The sequence below is a fragment of the Thamnophis sirtalis genome, unplaced genomic scaffold (genome assembly GCF_051295495.1).
Source record: "Thamnophis sirtalis isolate CommonGarterSnake01/CBP01778 unplaced genomic scaffold, rThaSir2_p1.2 scaffold_1, whole genome shotgun sequence".
NCBI lineage: Eukaryota > Metazoa > Chordata > Lepidosauria > Squamata > Natricidae > Thamnophis > Thamnophis sirtalis.
In genome coordinates this window covers 172,604,146-172,624,145 of record NW_028261381.1, presented here as the reverse complement: position 1 = coordinate 172,624,145, position 20,000 = coordinate 172,604,146, and the positions used below count along the sequence as shown (strand labels likewise).

Genomic DNA, 20,000 nt, shown 5'->3' with positions numbered 1-20,000 from the left:
GATAGAGAAAGAGAGAGAAAGGGAGAGAGAAAGGGAATGAGAGAGAGAAAGAGAAAGGGGGAGAGAGACAGAGAGAGAATGAGAGAGAAAGAAAGAAAGGGAGAGAGAGAGAAAGGGAGAGAGACAGAGAGAATGAGAAAGAGAGAGAAAGGGAGAGAGAGAGAAAGGGAGAGAGACAGAGAGAGAATGAGAGAGAAAGGGAGAGAGAGAAAGGGAGAAAGGGAGAGAGAGAGAAAAAAGGGAGAGAGAGACTGAGATAGAGAGAGAGAGAAAGGGAGCGAGAAAGGGAGAGAGAGAGAATGAGAGAGAAAGGGAGAGAGAGAGAGAGTGAGATAGATAGAGAGAGAGAGAAAGGGAGAGAGAGAGAAAGGGAGAGAGAGAGAGAGGGAGGAAGGAAGAGAGAAAGAGAGAGAGAGGGAGAAGGAGAAAAGAGAGGAACGGAGACAGTAAGTACTTTCTGGGAAAAATTTAATTCTCTCCTGGGGGCTGCTTAATGGATTTGCCTTTCTAATGCACTTGTGGCCAGGCACCTCCGGTGGAGGGGAGGGGGCTGCAGGGGTGGAAGCTGTCTCCAATTCACTTTCAGCTCGTTAATGTTCAATTTAGTGGCCTTTTAACGCTTGCCCGGATGAGAAACGATCAAACCGCCTGCCCAGATTTCCTGCTCCTGGCCTAAAATTGCTTGCCATCCATCCATCCGCCCTTCCAGCGTGCAAAGGAGAAGGAACACACAAATATATACACAATACTTTTCTTTCTGGATTCCTTTCCATCCCTACTCCCCCTCCCCCCTCAAAAAATGTCCTAACTCCTTCCTGGAATACAAGCAGTCCTCGGCTTACGACCGCAATTGAAGCCAAGGTTTCTGATGTATTAAGTGGGACGCTAGCAAAGGGACTTTTGCTCCGTTTCCTGGCCACAGTTGTTAAGGGTATCACTGCAGTCGTTAAGTTAGGCACGTGGCTGTGAAGTCAATCTGGCTACCGCATGTCAGGTGGTCGCAAAAGGGGGAGGGGTCACTTGATCCCAAACCACTGCAACCGTCATAAATACGAGTCAACTGCCAAGCGTCTGAATTTTGATCACGTGACCTTGGCGAGGCTGCGACCGTCGTTAAGTGTGAAAAACGGTTGTAATGTCACTTTTCCCAGGGCTCTGTAACTTGGAAGGGTCACGATCAAAATTTGAACGTTTGGTAACTGACTCACATTTACGACGGTTGCAGTGTCCTGGGGGGGTCACGTGATTCCCCTAACGTCAACTTTCTGGAAAGCAAAGTCACAAGGGCGTTACTAACTTAACAATTGCAGTGATTCACTTAGCAAAGGTGGCAAAAAAACATCATAAGATGGGGCAAAAATCACTGAACAACGGTCTCCCTTAGCAACAGGAATTTTGGGCTAATTATTGGTTCTAAGTCAAAACTACCTATACTGAAATTTTAAAAAAACACCCATATCAAGCTACATCTTTAAATGTTAGGTCAAGCTTCTCCTTGCACATGTGTGCCAGTTGTTCCCGACTCTAGGGGGCGGTGCTCATCTCCGTTTCTAAGCCGAAGAGCAAGCGCTGTCTGAAGATGTTTCCATGGTCATGTGGCCGGCATGACTAAACACCAAATGGCTTAACGAATGGCCATGGCTAAAGTGAGCTCCCGTGACTTGTCCCAGCTTCTGCCAACCTAGCAGTTCGAAAGCACGTAAAAAATGCAAGTAGAAAAATAGGAACCACCTTTGGTGGGAAGGGAACAGCATTCTGTGCGCCTTTGGCATTTAGTCATGCTGGCCACATGACCATGGAAACATCTTCAGACAGCGCTGGCTCTTCGGCTTAGAAACGGAGATGAGCACCGCCCCCTAGAGTCAGGAAGGACTAGCACATATGTGTGAGGGGAACCTTTACCTTTTTGGGGGCGGAGGCTCTTGCCTTAAGAATGACAATTTCTCCCATTGCAATTCTCCTATTTTTCTGCTAACAGAACCACTTCAACAACCCCTCCCTCAATTTCCTAGCTTTCATTTCTCAAAAAAGAGATTCCTTTCATTTGCATCTGTCTCTGTCTCTTTCTGTCTCTCTCTCTCTGTCTCTCTCTGTGTCTGTCTCTCTCTCTTTTTCTGTCTCTCTGCCTCTGTCTCTCCGTCTCTGTGTCTCTTTCTGTTTCTCTCTCTCTCTCTGTCTCTTTCTGACTCTCTCTGTCTTTCTGTCTCTCTCTCTCTTTCTCTCAATGTCTCTTTCTGTGTATCTCTCTCTTTCTGTCTGTCTTTGTCTCTCTCTTTCTCTCTCTCTCTTTCTGTGTATCTCTCTCTGTCTCTCCCTCTCTGTGTCTCTTTCTGTCCCTCTCTCTTTCTGTCTGTCTCTCTCTGTCTCTCTGTCTCTGTCTCTCCGTCTCTGTGTCTCTTTCTGTTTCTCTCTCTCTCTGTCTCTTTCTGACTCTGTCTTTCTGTCTCTCTCTCTCTTTCTCTCAATGTCTCTTTCTGTGTATCTCTCTCTTTCTGTCTGTCTTTGTCTCTCTCTTTCTCTCTCTCTCTCTTTCTGTGTATCTCTCTCTGTCTCTCCCTCTCTGTGTCTTTCTGTCTCTCTCTCTGTCTCTCCCTCTCTGTGTCTTTCTGTCTCTCTCTCTGTCTCTTTCTGACTCTCTCTGTCTCTCTCTCTGTCTCTCTCTCTGTCTGTCTCTCTCTCTTTCTCTCTGTCTGTCTCTCTCTGTCTCTTTCTCTTTCTGTCTCTCTCTTTGTCTCTCTCTCTCTTTCTGTCTCTGTCTTTGTCTCTCTTTGTCTCTTTCTCTCTCTCTTTCTGTCTCTCTCTGTCTCTTTCTGACTCTGTCTCTGTCTCTTTGTCTCTCTCTCTTTCTGTCTCTCTCTGTCTGTCTCTCTCTGTGTCTCTTTCTGTCTGTCTCTCTCTCTTTCTGTCTCTCTCTCTCTCTGTGTCTCTGTGTCTCTATGTCTCTTTCTTTCTGTCTCTCTCTGTCTGTCTCTGTCCCCCCTCTATTTCTCTGTCTCTCTCTGTCCTCCCCTCTCTCTCTGTCTGTGTCTGTCTGTCTCTCTGTGTGTGTCTCTCTCTCCCGCTCTTTTATATTTTGTCATCAGGCTGTTTTCCTGCCTACGCACATCCCTGAGCACCATTTTCCCCGACAGGAAGGCAGAGTCTTTTGGAAAAATAATTAAGAAAAAAAAAAGAAATAGAAGGGTGGAGGGGAGATCAGGAAACCCACATCACCACCGCAACCCGACCACCAAGCAGCTAACTCTAAGAGGAGGCTTCGTCCGGGATCAAACTGAATGGTGTGACCTTTTTATGCTGGCAATAAAGCAGGTGATGAGGGAAAGGGGGGGCCTGGGGGGGCGCCTTGAATAACATTAAAAAGACACCTGCTGGGCAAATCTAATCGAAGGGGAGGCGCCAGCCTTTGGGGGGAGAGAGAGGAGGGGGGGTCTCTAATAGAGAAAGGGGAGAAGGGATCGAGCAGCACGGGCTGGCCAGCCGGCCGAGGGGATAACCACAAAGCTTATACATCAGGCCTGCTCTCATTTGTCACCTGGAGGCTGTCACAGCCCGGAGTTATGAGTTTCTCCTTAAAATAAAACAGGGGGAGGGAAGGGAAGCTGTGACAGCTTTCTGGCAACTGGCCAGGCCAGCAGCACCTGAAGCTGGTTGTAAATCCTGCCATGCAACAGCACACAACATCACAAGGAAACACACAGGAGAGAGAGGGGGGGGGAGGATACGGATATGGAACATCGGCTTTTAATATCATTTTATAAGGCCGCACTTGGAATCCACTTTTAGTCACCACAATGTAAAAAAAGATGTGGGGACTCTAGAAAGAGTGCAGAGAAGAGCAACAAAGAGGATTAGGGGACTGGAGGCTAAAACATATGAAGAACGGTTGCAGGAACTGGGTATGTCTAATGTTTAATGAAAAGAAGGACTAGGGGAGACATGATAGCAGTCTTCCAAAATCTCAGAGGCTGCCACAAAGAAGAGGGAGTCAAACTATTCTCCACAGCACCTGAGGGCAGGACAAGAAGCAATGGGTGGAAACTAATCAAGGAGAGAAGCAACCTAGAACTAGGGAGAAATTCCCTGAAAGCTCGAACAATTAGCCAGTGGAACTGCTTGCCTCCAGAAGTTGTGAATGCTCCAGCGCTGGAGGCTTTTAAGAAGTGGTTGGACAGCCACTTGTCTGAAACAATTTAGGGTTTTCTGCTTCAGCAGGGGATTGAACTAGAACCGTGATGGCAAACCCATGGTACGCATGCCCAAAAGTGGCACATGGAGCCATGTCTCCTGGCACGCGCGGAGGCATCCGTTCCTCTTCCGGGTTTCTGGTGCGCATGTGTATGCAACGATCAGCTGGCCTTTGTCCATGCGACAGTGCCGGAAGTGCTGGTCTTCTGGTTTCCGGAGTGAGCATGTGCGCCAGCCAGCTGATAGTTGCATCAGCATGCGCGGCAGTAACCGGAAGACCTGCTGGCCGATGTACATGCGCGTGACAGAAACTGGAAGTTCATTTTCCAGCACGCGCATCTCTCCCCTCCTGGGCAGCTCCTCTTCCTGGTCGCGGCCCAGATGAGTGTGAAGTGCTCCCTTTTCGGCAGGTGCCGAAAAGATTTGCCATCACTAGAAAATCTGCAAGGTTCCTTCCGACTCTGTGGATCAGTGGTGGGATCCGGGTGGTGTTGTAATATAGTTCCTTGTGTAGGTGTGGGTCACCCATGGCCTACTTCATACCAGGGCATGCAGAGCCACGCTGAACCACACAGGAGAAAACAAACTCCTAAAACGCCATAACATCCTGATAGTGCATAACATAACATTCTGAGATGTGCCCTACCAATGACGCCCAGGATTTGACCATATATAGACAGAACTTCCCTGAGCAGTAGATTAGAAATTGTATTTTTACAGGCTGTTTTTACTCACATGCTACTGCTCCTCCTGCCTTTGTCCTATCTCAATAAAAGGGGCTACCAGACCCCCAATTTGGGTCGTTGCTCCATCCCGAGAAAGTTCGTGTCCTGTCTTTTCTCCACATTGGCCTCATGGACGAACCACGGGAACGTTACAGGGTGGTACGGGCATACCAGTGGTAGCTGGGAGTAGCAGCCACGTACCGGAGGCTCATTTGGCCCATCCGCCTGCCCACATTCCTTACTGTTTTTTGATGCAAATGGGCCAATTGTGCACACGGGCACAGCGTTCGGCGCCTGCGTGACCTCCGCCGAGCAGCTGCGTGTCGCACGGAGCCCAACTAGAACGCCTGGCCCCGTGCGCAGCGTACCAGTTGCGACGGGATCCAGAATCCATCACAGCTGTGGATCATCGGGATTCCCAGATGGGAAGAGGGAAGCCCCATACAGGAGGCTGGTTCAGATTTGGAAGACAGATGCAGTCAAAACCTGGGTTTGCCTGTCTCTCGTACGGTGGACAGGGGTGGGGTGGGGGCTAAATGCCCTTTCTCTGCTCCTCGGAACCTGTCACATTTATGGAGGGGGGGGCGATTTTCGACAGACTGGCGAGAGGATTAATCTAAATCGAGCTGCTAAGCCGGCATGGGAGCCCCCATTGCACCTTTAAAGGTTAAATTGCAGCAAATGGGGAAAAAAACAAATCAGGATGAAAATTCCAATCAGGTGAGTTGCCACAGTCCCTCGTTCGGAATTAAAACATCCCCATTTTGAACGTAACAAAAGAATAGATGCAGTCTTCCATTGTTCTATTTAGAACAGTGTTTCTCAACTTTGGCAACTTGAAGATGTCCGGACTTCAATTCCCAGAATTCCCCAGCCAGCATTCGCTGGCTGGGGAATTCTGGGAATTGAAGTCCAGACATCTTCAAGTTGCCAAGGTTGAGAAACACTGATTTAGAATAACAAGAGTTGGAAGGGACCTTGGAGGTCTTCTAGTCCAACCCCCTGCTTAGGCAGGAAACCCTACAGCATTTCAGACAAATCTCTGACTTACAACCATTCATTTAGCGACTGCCCAAAGTTACAAGGGCTCTGAAGGAAGGACTTACGACACAGGTCCTCACCCCTATGACCATTGCAGCGTTCCCTGGGGTGACATGGTGAAAATTGGGGGGCTTGGCATGCAGGTTAGAGACCCGGTTGTTAAGTGAATCCCGTTACCCCCTCGACTTTGCTTGTCAGAAGGCCGTAAAGAAAAGGGGAATCACTCAACCGTCATAAATGTGAGTCAGTTGTCATGCATCCGAATGTAAATCACACAACCGTGGGAGCGTGCTGCAACGGTCATAAGCATGAGGAATGGTCATGAGTCCCTTTTTTTTCAGTGCTGCTGCAACTTTGAACGGTCACTAAATGAACTGTTGACGACTGTGTGATTCACTTAACAACGGCAGCGTTTCGATTAGCAGCCATGGCGAAAAACGTGGTAAAATCAAACACGATTCCTTTAACAGCTCTCTCTATATATATACACCTTATTTTTCAGACTATAAGACGCACCGGAATATAAGACGCACCCAGATTTTGAAGAGTTAAATTAAAAAAGAAAAAGTTTTTGCACTCTGCAGGCCTCCCAAACCCTCTGCACGTCCAGTTTTGTGAAGAGGGCGGGGTTTTGGGTGGCCAAAAATGCTGTAATTCAGTGTATAAGGCGCACCCAGATTTTCACCCTCTTTTGGGGGGTGAAAAAGGTGCGTCTTATACTCCGAAAAATACGGCATATACTTTGCTTAGCAACCGAAATTCTGGTTCCAATTGTGGTCGTACATCGAGGACTCCCCGTCGCAGTAAAAGAGGTTCCCGACGCCTGCCTCCAACACGCGTGTCCACTTACCTGCTTGTGCATTTCGATGTTCAACCCGTAGGACATTTCATAATACTGGAAGACAAAAGTAACCCCAAGGTTAGCCATGGAATTTCTATAAAGGATTTTGAAACACCAAGAGGCCAGTTTCCCACCCCTATTAAACTGCAGGTGTCAAATCACAACTTTCAGGGACTCCTTTTACACCTAGAGAGGTCGTTAAAAGCGGCAAAACTCACTTAACAACTATCTTGCTGGGCAACGGAAATGTTGAGCTCAATTGTGGTCGTAAGTCGAGGACCGTTATTTCTGGAAGGGAGGGGTCAAGATGGAGAAGCCGGGGAGCACTGAGCTCCACAGCCAGTCCCGTCCCGTCCCCCGCCCTACTTTACTCTCCTTTTTTGCAAACACAGCACAGGTAGTCCTCAACTTACAACGGTTCATTTTAGCGACCGTTCGCAGTTACAACGGCACTGAAAAAAGTGACTTCGGACAGTTTTTCCACACTCTCGCGGCTGTTGCGACATCCCCGCTGTCACGTGATTTACTCCTGGTTGTCTCGTAGTTATGACGGTCGCAGTGTCCCCGGGGGTCACGCGATCCCCTTTGGAGACCTTCTGAGAAAGCCAAGTCGAGGGGGAAGGCAGATTCGCTTAACGACCGCGTTCCTAACTTAAAAACTGCAGAGATTCACTTAGCACCCGTGACCGGTGACGTCGTAAAACGGGGCAAAACTCACTTAAAAGACGTCTCACTTAGCCACAGAAATTTGGGGCTCAATTGCGATCGTATGTCGGGGATGACTGTGTTGGGGCCTGTCTGTCGCTGGCACCTCCAGCAGCCGAATCGGAGGAGGAGGAGGTGTGGGAGTCAGGGAAGGCATCAAGGCAGCCTGAGACCTCCGAGGGGGGAGAGGGAATGGAGCCGTCAGAGAGAGAGACAGAGGCGGTGCCTAGGCTTTCCGTCAGCCCTCAGAGGGAGAGTCAACAGCCCCCAAATCTGGAGGTGACTGATGAGGAAGAGGAGGAACACCTGGGACCAGTGCCCGATGCACGGATATGCAGAAGGCCAAGGAGAGGAGAGCAGTGGAAATCCATGGGCCGGTCCTTGGGATAGAAGAGCTATCGTTGCTAGCAAGGCCCTATCCTAACTCTGGGGATAAAAGGCAGAGGGCGGAGATGAATAGAGGTGGCAGACAACTATTTATCTTCTTGACTTGTTAGCCTATGGTAACAGATAAACTTTTTTTGCTGGGGCTTCGGGCAAAATCTAGGAATCTTTTGAGTTCACATCAGACGGTTTGTTGTGTTTGGGGAGCTGGGTCAGAACAGATTCAGCTGGAAAAACGTAGCCCTTGTACCCCCCCAAAAAACAGGAAAATACACTCGGCAGCAGTGTCAAACCTTCCCACTCGCTCCCCTGATGATAGCTTTCTGTTGTGGCCCAGCAGGAGCCGTTGGAGCTGCCAGCGAGGGGCCCTATGAATCGGTTCTGGAGGATGTGGAGGACCCTGGACAGGGTTCCGACTCCAAGCAGGGCGCAGAGAGGCTGGTTGGCCACCAGGAGGCGCCTGAGCCTTGGACCAGTGGGGAGGAGACAAGGGAGAATGGTCCGCACTCCAGTAGTGAGTTGTTCCTGGATGCCTGGCACCAGAGAGCTAATAGGCGTCAGGAACAGTTGCGCAAGTACAGGAGGTAATTGCACTCAGCTGGTGGTCATTAGGCTCCTCTCCAGACTATAAAAAGGACTGCTTGTGCACACGCCCCTTTTGCAGAAGTCAACGCAGGAACTAATGTCGGAGAACATTATGGTGAGCTTGGCAGGCTGGACTGCTGCCAAGGCTTATCTGTGCCGGTTTGCTGTCAAGGACCTGTCTGTCTGTTAATTAAATGCCGTAACTTATCTTTGGCTTGGAGTGTGTGCTGGTGTGGGACGAGGGGGGGTCAGAACAGCTTTCTACTACAGTTCCCATCATCCTCAACTACAGGCCAATGAAGAGGCAAGAGGGAGGGCTCTAAAACTCCCTTTCCTGGCAAGCTCAGCCTCGCATTTAATCAGCACCATAAAAGTTGCTCACCATGACATAATGTCGCTGAATTTCTGTCTTCTCCGTGGCCAGTTTCTCGCACTCAAGCTTCAAGCTGTGAAGATAAAAGGAAGACCACAGATTGCACCGTCCTTCGAGCTCCTTCAAAGAAACAGAGGTGTCTGGATGAGCTTCTAAGCCAGAGACACCCCCCCTCCCAACCTTAGGGGTACCAGGGACCGGTTCCGTAGAGAGAGGATTTTCCCATGGACCGGAGGGGACGTGGTTTTGTGTGCTGCTTGCATCCCGCGGATGGGACTTCGCTTGTTTGCATGGCCCGGGTTTTTTGGCATGCCACTGCCTGGTTTTTGGGGACCCCTGTGTCAGGGTGTCAAGTAATACATCCATAGCAAGCACAACTCCAAGGCAGCTAGATTTCTCAAAGAATAGCATTATTGGATATATAGAGCAGAGTAGAGTAGAATTAGAACAGAACAAGAGGGTAGGGTAGAGTAGAATGGAACAGAACAGGAGGGTAGGGTAGGATAGAATAGAACAGAACAGAACAAGAGAGTAGAGCAGAGTAGAACAGAAAAAGAGGGTAGGATATGGTAGAATGCAACATAACAGAACAAGAGAGTAGAGTAGAATAGAATAGAACAGAACAGAACAGAAAAAGAGGTAGGGTAGGGTAGAGTAGAGTAGGATAAAATAGAGTAGAATAGAAGAGAACAAGAGAGTAGAATAGAATAGAACAGAACAGAAAAAGAGGTAGGGTAGGGTAGGGTAGAGTAGAGTAGAGTAGAGTAGGATAAAATAGAGTAGAATAGAAGAGAACAAGAGAGTAGAATAGAATAGAACAGAACAGAAAAAGAGGTAGGGTAGGGTAGAGTAGAGTAGAGTAGAGTAGAGTAGAGTAGAGTAGAGTAGAGTAGAGTAGGATAAAATAGAGTAGAAGAGAAGAGAACAAGAGAGTAGAGTAGAGTAGAATAGAATAGAACAGAAAAAGAGGTAGGGTAGGGTAGAGTAGAGTAGAGTAGGATAAAATAGAGTAGAATAGAAGAGAACAAGAGAGTAGGTAGGGTAGGGTAGAACAGAACAAGAGAGTAGAGTAGAATAGAATACAATGGAAAAAGAGGATAGGATAGGGTAGAATACAATAGAACAGAACAAGAGAGTAGAGTAGAACAGAACAAGAGGTAGGGTAGAGTAGAGTAGAGTAGAGTAGAATAGAATTAGAACAGAACAAGAGGCTAGGGTAGAGTAGAACGGAACAGAACAGAACAAGAGGGTAGGGTAGAGTAGAGTAGAACAGAACAAGTGGTAAGGTAGAATAGAGTAGAGAGAACAGAACAGAACAAAAGGGTAGGTTAGGGTAGAGTAGAACAGAACAAGAGGGTAGGTTAGGGTAGAGTAAAGTAGAACAGAACAGGAGGGTAGGGTAGAGTAGAGTAGAGTACAATAGAACAGAACAAGAGGTAGAGTAGAGTAGAATAGAATTAGAACAAGAGGGTAGGATAGAGTAGAATGGAACAGAACAAGAAGGTAGGGTAGAGTAGAGTAGGATAGAATAGAGTTGAATAGAATAGAACAGAAGAGGGTAGAGTAGAGTAGAGTAGAGTAGAGTAGAGTAGGGTAGAGTAGAGTAGAGTAGAACAGAAGAGAACAGAACAAGAGGGTAGGTTAGGGTAGAGTAGAGTAGAACAGAACAAGAGGGTAGGGTGGAGTAGAATAGAGTACAATAGAACAGAACAAGAGGTAGAGTAGAGTAGAATAGAATTAGAACAGAACAAGAGGGTAGGGTAGAGTAGAGTAAGATAGAATAGAGTTGAATATAATAGAACAGAAGGGGGTAGAGTAGAGTAGAGTAGAAGAGAACAGAACAAGAGGGTAGGTTAGGGTAGAGTAGAGTAGAACAGAACAAGAGGTAGTATAGAGTAGAATATAATTAGAACAGAACAAGAGGGTAGGGCAGAGTACAGTAGAGTACGATAGAATAGAGTAGAATAGAATAGAACAAGAGGGTAGAGTAGAATAGAACAACAGGGTAGGGCAGGGCAGAGGAGAATAGAATAGAACAGAACAAGAGGGTAGATTAGGGTAGAGTAGAACAGAACAAGAGGGTCGGGTAGGGTAGAGTAGAATAGAGAATAAAGATAGGATAGGGTAGTATACAATAGAATTCAATAGATTACAATAGAATAACAGAGTTGGAAGGGACCTTGGAGGTCTTCTAGTCCAACCCCTGCTTTGGCAGAAGACCCTACACCACTTCAGACAAATGATTATCCAACATCTTCTTAAAAACTTCCACTATTTTCCCCAAAAACTATTGGCGCAGATCTGATGAAAACCAACCCTGAAAGTTCCCGCGGTTTCCACCTAATTAAAAGTGAAAGTTTCCCCCTCAACCCCAAACAATCCGGTCACGTGGTCCAATCAAGGCGCTGGCTGGTTGCCCGGGGACATCACTCCTCCTTCCTCTGGCCAGGGGTGAGAATGTCCTTGGTTCCCAAGAGAAAGTATTTCATTTTGGCTACAAAACCCCCGTTATCTCTATTCCCCCCCCCCCTATACCTCGGCTCCAGTGTGGCAACAATGAAGCCCCAAGATGGCTTTGGTCAGCTCAGCTTCAGGGTTGACACCCTGCTCTAGGCCCTTGAGGAGGCCCGGTTCACACAAGCCCAGCCTAACCTTGTACCCCATTCCTGCTAAATTGTCTTTCCCTTTTAGAAAAAAAAAAAAACTCAAAATAACGGTGCCGATCAAAGATACCGTTTTCCCAGGGAAGAAAACCTCGATGCGGTTCCCTGCATAAATCATGCAAATACAGATCCACATTTGCATAATGTATTCTAGCCCCTGTCTAGTTTGCATAATCTATTCACAGCTTCAGCCAAGAGAGCCGCGTTCCCCAAAATTGCTTTGAAGCAAAAGGAATAGCGCTTCCGACTTATATACAGCTTCACAGTGCTTTGCAGCCCTCCAGAAGCGGTTTACAGAGTCAGCCTTATCACCATCATCATTTAAAGACCCCATAATCCCTTTGCGGGGTGGAGTCTGAGCAACTGAATGGAGCTAGCACAATGTTTAATGGCCAGATGCCCTTCCTGTCGCCAATGCGGAGTTTTGTCCAGCAGATATATTCCCTTTGCGCCCAGAGAGAGAAATATCTGCCTCTACCTAGGAGTGAACTCACAGCCTCCTGATTGTGAGACAAGAGCTCCACCAGTAGGCCACCGCACCACTCCTTTACAGAGTTAGCATATTGCCCCCAACAATCTGGGTCCTCATTTTACCGACCACAGAAGGACGGAAGGCTGAATCAACCTTGAACCGGTGAGAATCGAACTGCTGGCAGTCGGCAGAGTTTGCCTGCAATACTGCCTTCTAACCACTGTGCCACCACGGCCCTCATCCCATTTTAGCTACCCTCCTCGCACTGTCCGGTGTCCTCACGCACCATGCGCAGTCATGAGTCCTAGAAACTTGAACAGCTTAAAAACTCTCAATTTCATTCAGCTTAACCGGTTTGATATTTAGCATTGAAGCCTCTTGTAAGTGGCCCAGAGTCCCTCCAACGGTGAGATGGGCGGCACATACAATGAATAAATCAATGAATTAAATCAGGGCTCAGTGGCTGAGTTTGTTGATCAGAAAGCAGTTCGGCGGTTCGAATCCCTAGCGCTGTGTAACGGAGTGAGCTCCCGTGACTTGTCCCAGCTTCTGCCAACATAGCAGTTCAAAAGGATGTAAAAAATGCAAGTAGAAAAATAGGGACCACCTTTGGTGGGAAGGGAACAGCGTTCTGTGCGCCTTCGGTGTTGAGACTCATGCCAGCTATATGACCACGGAGACATCTTCGGACAGCGCTGGCTCTTTTCGAACGGCCGACTTTTCTGATCTACAAGCTGAGCGTCTTAGCCACTGAGCCACCGCGTCCCTTAGACCTTTTAAGAAAGGTCACAAAACGGGGAAAAACCTGCTTAGCAACAGTTTTGCTTAGCAACCGAAATTTGGGGTTCAATTGTGGTCGCTAAAATCAAAGGCCTCTTTGGATTGCAAAAGGCTCCTTACCCAGAGGGACCAAAACCATCCAAACGCTTCACGGCAGCTCCGAGGATTAAATTAGGAATTGAAAGGCTGGCTTCGGGGTGTACACACACACACACACACACACACACACACACACAGAGGCACACACTCACCAGGATCAAAGGAAGAAGCCCCACCATCCAGCTCAACAACCCCTGGGAAAACGGCCGTCTGTTTTTTTTTACCTGTGGTACTGGTTCTGCAAAAACTGGAATTCTTCTTTGATCCGGTCCAAAATCTCCGGGTAAGTCAGTTTCAAAGACTGAGGGGTGGTGGATACGACGCTGGCGGCAGCCGTGGCGGCAACAGCCGTGGTGGCCATAGGCGGCGTCTGCAGGTGAGCCTGGGAGGGAGACGGCGAGAGACAGTGGCAAAATGACCCACGGCAGAGCAAGCATCACGCGCCGGCCCTCGTTTCCCCCCTCCCATTCCGTTGTCCCCTTTGGAAAGAGGCCTGCCTGCCCCCCCCTTCCCCTCCCTCCCTCTTTCCCAAGGGTGATTCGCTTAATGACCACTGCAATAAAAGTGGCCATCCATTTGTCCGGTCGCACAATGATTGTTAAAGGAGCATCCTATGCAATTCTTCTGCAAATCGGCCCATTGCGAACAATGGGGGTCACTTCATGACCTGGATTCACATAACCATGATGGAGAATTCTGGGAGTTGAAGTCCACGAGACTTAAAAATTGCCATGGTTCGACGTCCCCAGATGAAAGAATTGCTTGGAGGAAAACTTTTATAAATCTAAAAATGCTTTAACCCAGGGGGTCACTGTTGTGGCCCAGCAGGAACCGTTGGAGCTGCCGATGGACTCCGATAGCGAGGACCCCTATGAGTCTGCTATGGAAGATGTGGAGGACCCTGGGCAGGGTTCAGACTCAAGAGCAGGGACCAGAGAGGCTGGTTGGCCACCAGGAAGCGTCTGAGGCATGGAGCAGTGGGGAAGATCAAAGGGAGTTTGACGCCAGGCAACAGTGGGCAGAGAAATGGAGGCAACAGTTACGGAGACAGATTCATAAGAGATAATGAAGCCCAGGTGGTTGTGGCTTGGCCCCTCCCAAGAGACTATATAAGAGGAGACTTTGGGAGGAGTCTTTTTGCAGGACACAACCGTTCGTAATAATCTGGAGAACTCCTTGTCTGGTCTGCCTTGTGTTCCCGTGTCTGTTGGGAGTCTGGGTTGCTGCCAACGTCTTGCCAGTGAGTCGTGTCTGGGCTTTCAGCCAACAGGATTATAATTGCTGTGAATAAAGAGTGGCAAACAGCTAAGCCTGTGTCTGCGTTCATTACCGGATGGAGTGGGGCCAGAACAGGTCACCAACCTTTCGGACCTCAGGGACCACTAAATTCATAATTTTAAATCTTGCGGACCACTAAAATGATCTGCCTAATGACTGGCTGGCTGGGTGTGGCTAGGTGGTCATGTGATTGGGTAGGTGTGGCCAACTTGATGTCACTCACATCAAGGGGCCCCTCCCAGCCACTCCTCACATGCCTACCCGGGCTCCTTAGGGCCCCAACAGGAAGCAGTTGCTGGAGCTAAGTAGCCCCCATGAGAAAGAATTGGCAAAACAGCTCAGTTCAAATTGGATCTGACCGAGAAGGAGGCTCAGCAGAAGCACATCACCGAGGACTAGGAGTGTGGGCTTTCCAAGCAGAGGGAAGACCTGCGGGAGTGCAAGGCCAGGTACCGGCGCCTGGAGGCTCAGCCAGTTCCAGGCCATGATGCAGTCCCATTGGAACGAGGCCCTCTGGCTCTTTGCCACCAGCTGTGCTTCCTTCCAGTCTTCGGCCAAAGTCCCCCCCCCCCCCCAGGAGGCTGAAGCAGACCCCAAGTTGGAATTTCTCTGACCCACACCAAAATATCCCGAAGGGGGAGACTCTCTGCAGCAACACAAGCGTTCCCTGCACGTATCCATCCCAGGGCCCGTAGTTTGAGGAAACCCTGATTTAGTGCAATATAAAAAAATGCAAATAATTTGTCTGTGGACCACCAACATTTTCTCGAGGACCACCAGTGGCCCATGGATCACCAGTTGGTGACCGCTGCTTTAACCAACCCACACCAGAAAATTTGCTTTCAAGGCACATCACTCATCCCCACCGTTTGTGCATGAATGACTCTGCTTTCTGCTCCAGATGTCCTGGGCTAATTTTCAGCATTCAAAATGATGCAAAAGACATTTTTAATTTTGACGTTCCAATCAGCTCGGAGGTGATTTCCCACGAACCAAGCGCCACCAAATGAACTCTGCTTGGCTTTAAGGGATGAGTTCATCCCAGCCACTTAAAACATTTGCCACTTCGGCATTTCATAACAAAGAATTTCCAAGCATTGGAGTTCTCCCACTAGAAATCTTTACACCGCAAGGTATATAATACAGGTAGCCCTCGACTTACAACCACAGTTGAGCCCAACATTTCTGTTGCTAAGTGAAACATTTGTTAAGTCCAAGGTTAACTCTTTCCGAAGTTTGTTAAAATGAGGAGCCAGATTGTTGGAAGGGCAAGAGGCTCACTGTGTAAACCGCTAAGAGAGGGCTGTGAAAAGCACTGCGAAGCAGTAGATAAGTGCTATTGCTAAGTGAATTCTGCCCCATTTTACGACTTTTCTTGCCACAGTTGTTAAGTGAATCATTACAGTTGTTAAGTCAGTAACATGTTTGTTAAGTGAATCTGCTTGTCAAAAGGTCACAAAAGGTGATCACACGATCCCAGGACACAGGCAACCGCCATAAATATGAGTCGGTTGCCAAATGTCTGAATTTTGATCACGTGACCACGGGGGGGGGGGTGCTGCGATGACCGTCAGTGCCGTTGTAACTTTGAACGGTCACTAAATGAATGGTTGTAAGTCGAGGACTATCCGCAATTGACATGCCAATTTATTTATTTTTTTTGCCACAAGCTCGTTCTGTTTTTATTTCTATGCCCTCTGAAGCACTGTAGAAAAAAGAAATCTGCAATGGATTTAAAGCAAAGTTTATACCTACAAAGATCAGAATTGTGCAAGATAAGATCTTCCATGTGACTTTTTATGGAATTAAAAGTGCAACTTTGAAGAATCTGGAGAAGAAGAACATTGATGGCTTTGAAGGCAGTGTTGGAGAAGACTCTTGAGAAGACTATTGTCCTAGTGGACAACCGTTTAAATAGGAGCCAGCCGTGGGCAGCAGCTGCCAAAAAAGCCAACACAGTTCTAGGCTGCATCAACAGAGGGAGAGAATCAAGATCACGTGAAGGGTTAATACCACTTTATAAGGCCTTGGTAAGGCCACACTTGGAATACGGCATTCAGTTTTGGTCACCACGATGTAGAAAAGATGTGGAGACTCTAGAAAGAGTGCAGAGAAGAGCCACAAAGAGGATTAGGGGACTGGAGGCTAAAACATATGAAGAACAGTTGCAGGAACTGGGTATGTCTAATGTTTAATGAAAAGAAGGACTAGGGGAGACATGATAGCGGTCTTCCAATATCTTAGGGGCTGCCACAAAGAAGAGGGAGTCAAGCTATTCTCCAAAGCACCTGAGGGTAGAACAAGAAGCAATGGGTGGAAACTAATCAAGGAGAGAAGCATCTTAGAACTAAGAAGAAATTTCCTGACAGTTAGAAACAATTAATCAGTGGAACAAATTGCCTCCAGAAGCTGTGAATGCTCCAACACTGGAAGTTTTTAAGAAGATGTTGGATAACTATTTGTCTAAAGTGATGTAGGATTTCCTGCCTAAGCAGGGGGTTGGACTAGAAGACCTCTGAGGTCCCTTCCAACTGTTATTCTATTCTTCTATTCTATGGACAGTCAAGAAAACGCAGAACAATTCTTGCTCTATGTGGCAGCAGCACTGAACAGGCTCCTATTTACGTTTTCAGCCATATGAAGTGACGACTCTGCTCTCTGGCCAAGGCTCTGATGTTGGGAAAGGTGGAAGGGAAAAAAGAAGGAGGAGGAGGAGGGCCACCAGTACAAGGAAAGTGAAAATGGAGGCACCATCGGAGGAGCCGAAGGACCAGGCTGGAGGGAGATTTCCATGGACAGAATCCATCTATCTGGTCACTAAGAGCCGACAGTGATTTGTTAGTATGCAGTTAATTGGTCAATCGATGCAAAAGCTCAACTCCCTGCAGAAGGTTTTGATCCTGGGAAAGAGGGAAGGAAAGAGAAGAAGAGGAGGAGGAGGCTCAGAATCAAGGGGAATGGACTTGATTTACAGGGGCAAGGTGGGCAGGTGTGGAAGATCTGAAGGACCAGATATGGAGATCTTCATGGAGTTTATGTGTCTATGTCAGTGATGGCGAACCTTTTGGTCACCGCGGGGTGAAGGCGCGCCTCCCCCCCACACCTTAATGTAATACTCATGCAATAGTGCCTTCCTGCAGCCTCCTGGGAGCAGAAATGAGCCACCGGGGGGATGCCATACACCCCCCTCACGACCCGCGAGGGAACCACACCTCCCCACTCCCTGCACATGCACAACTACCCTCTGCGCCCCATTTGGGGTCTAATAAGCATCTCTGCAGCCTCCCGAGACCAAAATCAGGCCGCACTCCTCCCACCACCCGCGCATGTCTCCCGAAGGCACCCCATTCCACACACATACACGACAGAGACCCAAAAATCAGCTGGCCAGCAGGAGGCGCACGCATGCACAGTGGAGCCGAGAGCTGAGAGTCAATCAATGAGAGAGTTGAGAGAGTCAATCAGCTGATAATCAATCAATGAATCATCAATCAATCAAAGCAAGCTGCAGGTAGTCCTCGACTTACAACCACGATCGAGCCCGACATTTCTGTCGCTAAGCGAAACATTTGTTACATGCATTTTGCCCCATTTCTTGCCACTGTTGTTAAGTGAATCACTGTGGGTGTTAAATCAGCAACCTGGTTGTAAAGTGGATCTGGCTTCCCCATTGACTTTGCTCATCAGGCGGTCGCAAAAGGGGATCGCGTGACCCCGGGACACCCCAACCGTTGTAAAGTATGAGTCAGTTGCCAAGTGCCTGAATTTTGATCATGTGACCATGGGGTTGCTACCATGGTTGTAAGTGTGATCAACGGTCATAAGTCACTCTGCTCAGGGCCGTTGTAACTTTGAACTAAATGAACTGTTGTAAATCGAGGACTACATGTATTTCAGAAGGTTGAGTCTTCATGAAAGGCTTATTTTTCCTGTCTAAATAAAGTCATCAGTTAAATTCTCATTCTGCCCACCCCCTCCCCCAATTAAAAACACAGCCTGAGCTTTGGGCCTATCACCAGGAGATGGTGAGTTCTAGTCCCACCTTCGTTCTGAAAATTGGCTGAGTGACTTTAGGTCAATCACCAGGAGATGGAGAGTTCTAGTTCTACCCTAGCTCTGAAAGCCAGCTGGTTGACTTTGGGCCAATCACCAGGAGATGGTGAATTCTAGTCCCACCTTAGCCCTGAAAGCCAGCTGGGTGACTTTGGGCCAATCACCAGGAGATGGTGAGTTCTAGTCCCACCTTAGCCCTGAAAGCCAGCTGGGTGACTCTGGGCCAATCACCAGGAGATGGTGAGTTCTAGTCCCACTTTAGCCCTGAAAGCCAGCTGGGTGACTTTAAGCCAATCACCAGGAGATGGTGAGTTCTAGTCCCACCTTAGCCCTGAAAGCCAGCTGGGTGACTTTAAGCCAATCACCAGGAGATGGTGAGTTCTAGTCCCACCTTAGCCCTGAAAGCCAGCTGGGTGACTTTGGGCCAATCACCAGGAGATGGTGAGTTCTAGTCCCACCTTAGCCCTGAAAGCCAGCTGGGTCTTCTCAGCCTGTGTCCCACCTATTGTTGCTGAGGAAAACCGGGGGGGGGGGGAGAGGAGAAAGAGTATTAGGGATGTTGGCTGGCTGGCGTTATTTATTAAAACAAAAAAGTAACTGACATTTGGATAAGGAGTTAAATCAACCTAAAATAAAGTATATTTTTAATTTTTCCGGATGGAGTTGGAAACCTAAAGATTGGAGGTGGAAGGGAAATAATAATAATTTAAAAAAACAACAACTCAGAGATAACTTACCGGGGGCCGATTCTGGGAGAACATCCTTGTAAATCAACCATAGGTTTGTGATTTTAGGTAAGGCCACTACGTCTCCGGTTTGGGGGAAACCCAGGTTCTGGGGTTAACCTAGGGAGAATAAGACATTAGATGGTTAAATTGGAAGCATGCGTCATCTTGACCTGGTCCAAGGTCAGAAATTATGAGCATCTCAGCCATGTTAAGATGGCCGAACTACAACTCCCAGAATCCCCCCAGCCACCATGCCGTCTGAGGCAATTCTGTTCATTGAAGTCCACCCGTCTTCAAACCTGCCAAGGTTGTGAAACTCTGGATTTTAAGCACCTTTTAAGTACAAAGCTGTAAGCAAAAAGCAGTCTAGAAATGGCGGACCGGATTTTCAAAATGAGCCGCGAATGTTATCCCAGCAGTCATAAAATGCGCCGTGATTGGAACCGAACAGGGTTGCCTATCGGCATCATCCATTTATTTTACACCTAATTTATTTTACACCACATCGTCGAAGCGACGGGAACAGATGAATAAGAAATAAAAGAAACCCAGAAGTCACGTATTGGGGATGAGCGTCATCCTTCTGTTTGTGAGGGGAAACAAGAGCTTCATGAGGACTAGCACCCCAGAAAGCCTGCCACACATTGTTCTTCTCCTTTCCAAAATATGGGGGTCATTGCCTCTTGTAGGAAGCCCTTCTACACCATTTGATTCTGGTTTATCCATTGTATTCTCTTCTTTGCAATCATGGCTTAAATCCTGATTTAGGATAGCAATAAGGAACCCATCGTGGGGAAAAATTGGGGTTTAAATCACTAAAATGCTCTATTTTTTAAAAGCAATAAAATAACAAAAAGCAATAAGATCCACAAGCCACAAAATATTATAAGACCCTCTCCTTCAGCAACCTAAATTGTGTCCACAGAGGCCTGTAGCAAATCTAGCAGGGTGGCTTTTCAGCAGTCTTTGGAGGTAGTCCTCGACTTACAACCATCCATTTAGTGACTGAACGGGGGGGGGGCTGAATAAAATGATTTATGGCCAGTCCTCGCACTTATGACCACTGCAGCATTTCCCCCCCAATCACA

At 47.9% G+C, this 20,000-nt stretch overlaps 1 protein-coding gene across 1 annotated transcript in view; it reads right to left on the bottom strand.

Moving 5' to 3' along the window:
* Positions 1 to 19,066, bottom strand: part of LOC106547948 (transducin-like enhancer protein 1) — an 83,806-nt gene extending 64,740 nt beyond the window's left edge. Inside the window, exons 1-4 of the mRNA XM_087703312.1 lie at positions 18,922 to 19,066; positions 13,078 to 13,235; positions 8,849 to 8,912; positions 6,802 to 6,846 (exon numbers count right to left, since the gene is read on the bottom strand). Coding sequence (XP_087559438.1) covers positions 6,802 to 6,846; positions 8,849 to 8,912; positions 13,078 to 13,235; positions 18,922 to 18,945 — 291 coding nt within the window. The 5' untranslated portion in view covers positions 18,946 to 19,066. The remainder of the gene's footprint in view (positions 1 to 6,801; positions 6,847 to 8,848; positions 8,913 to 13,077; positions 13,236 to 18,921) is intronic.
* Between the last annotated feature and the right edge of the window lie 934 nt (positions 19,067 to 20,000).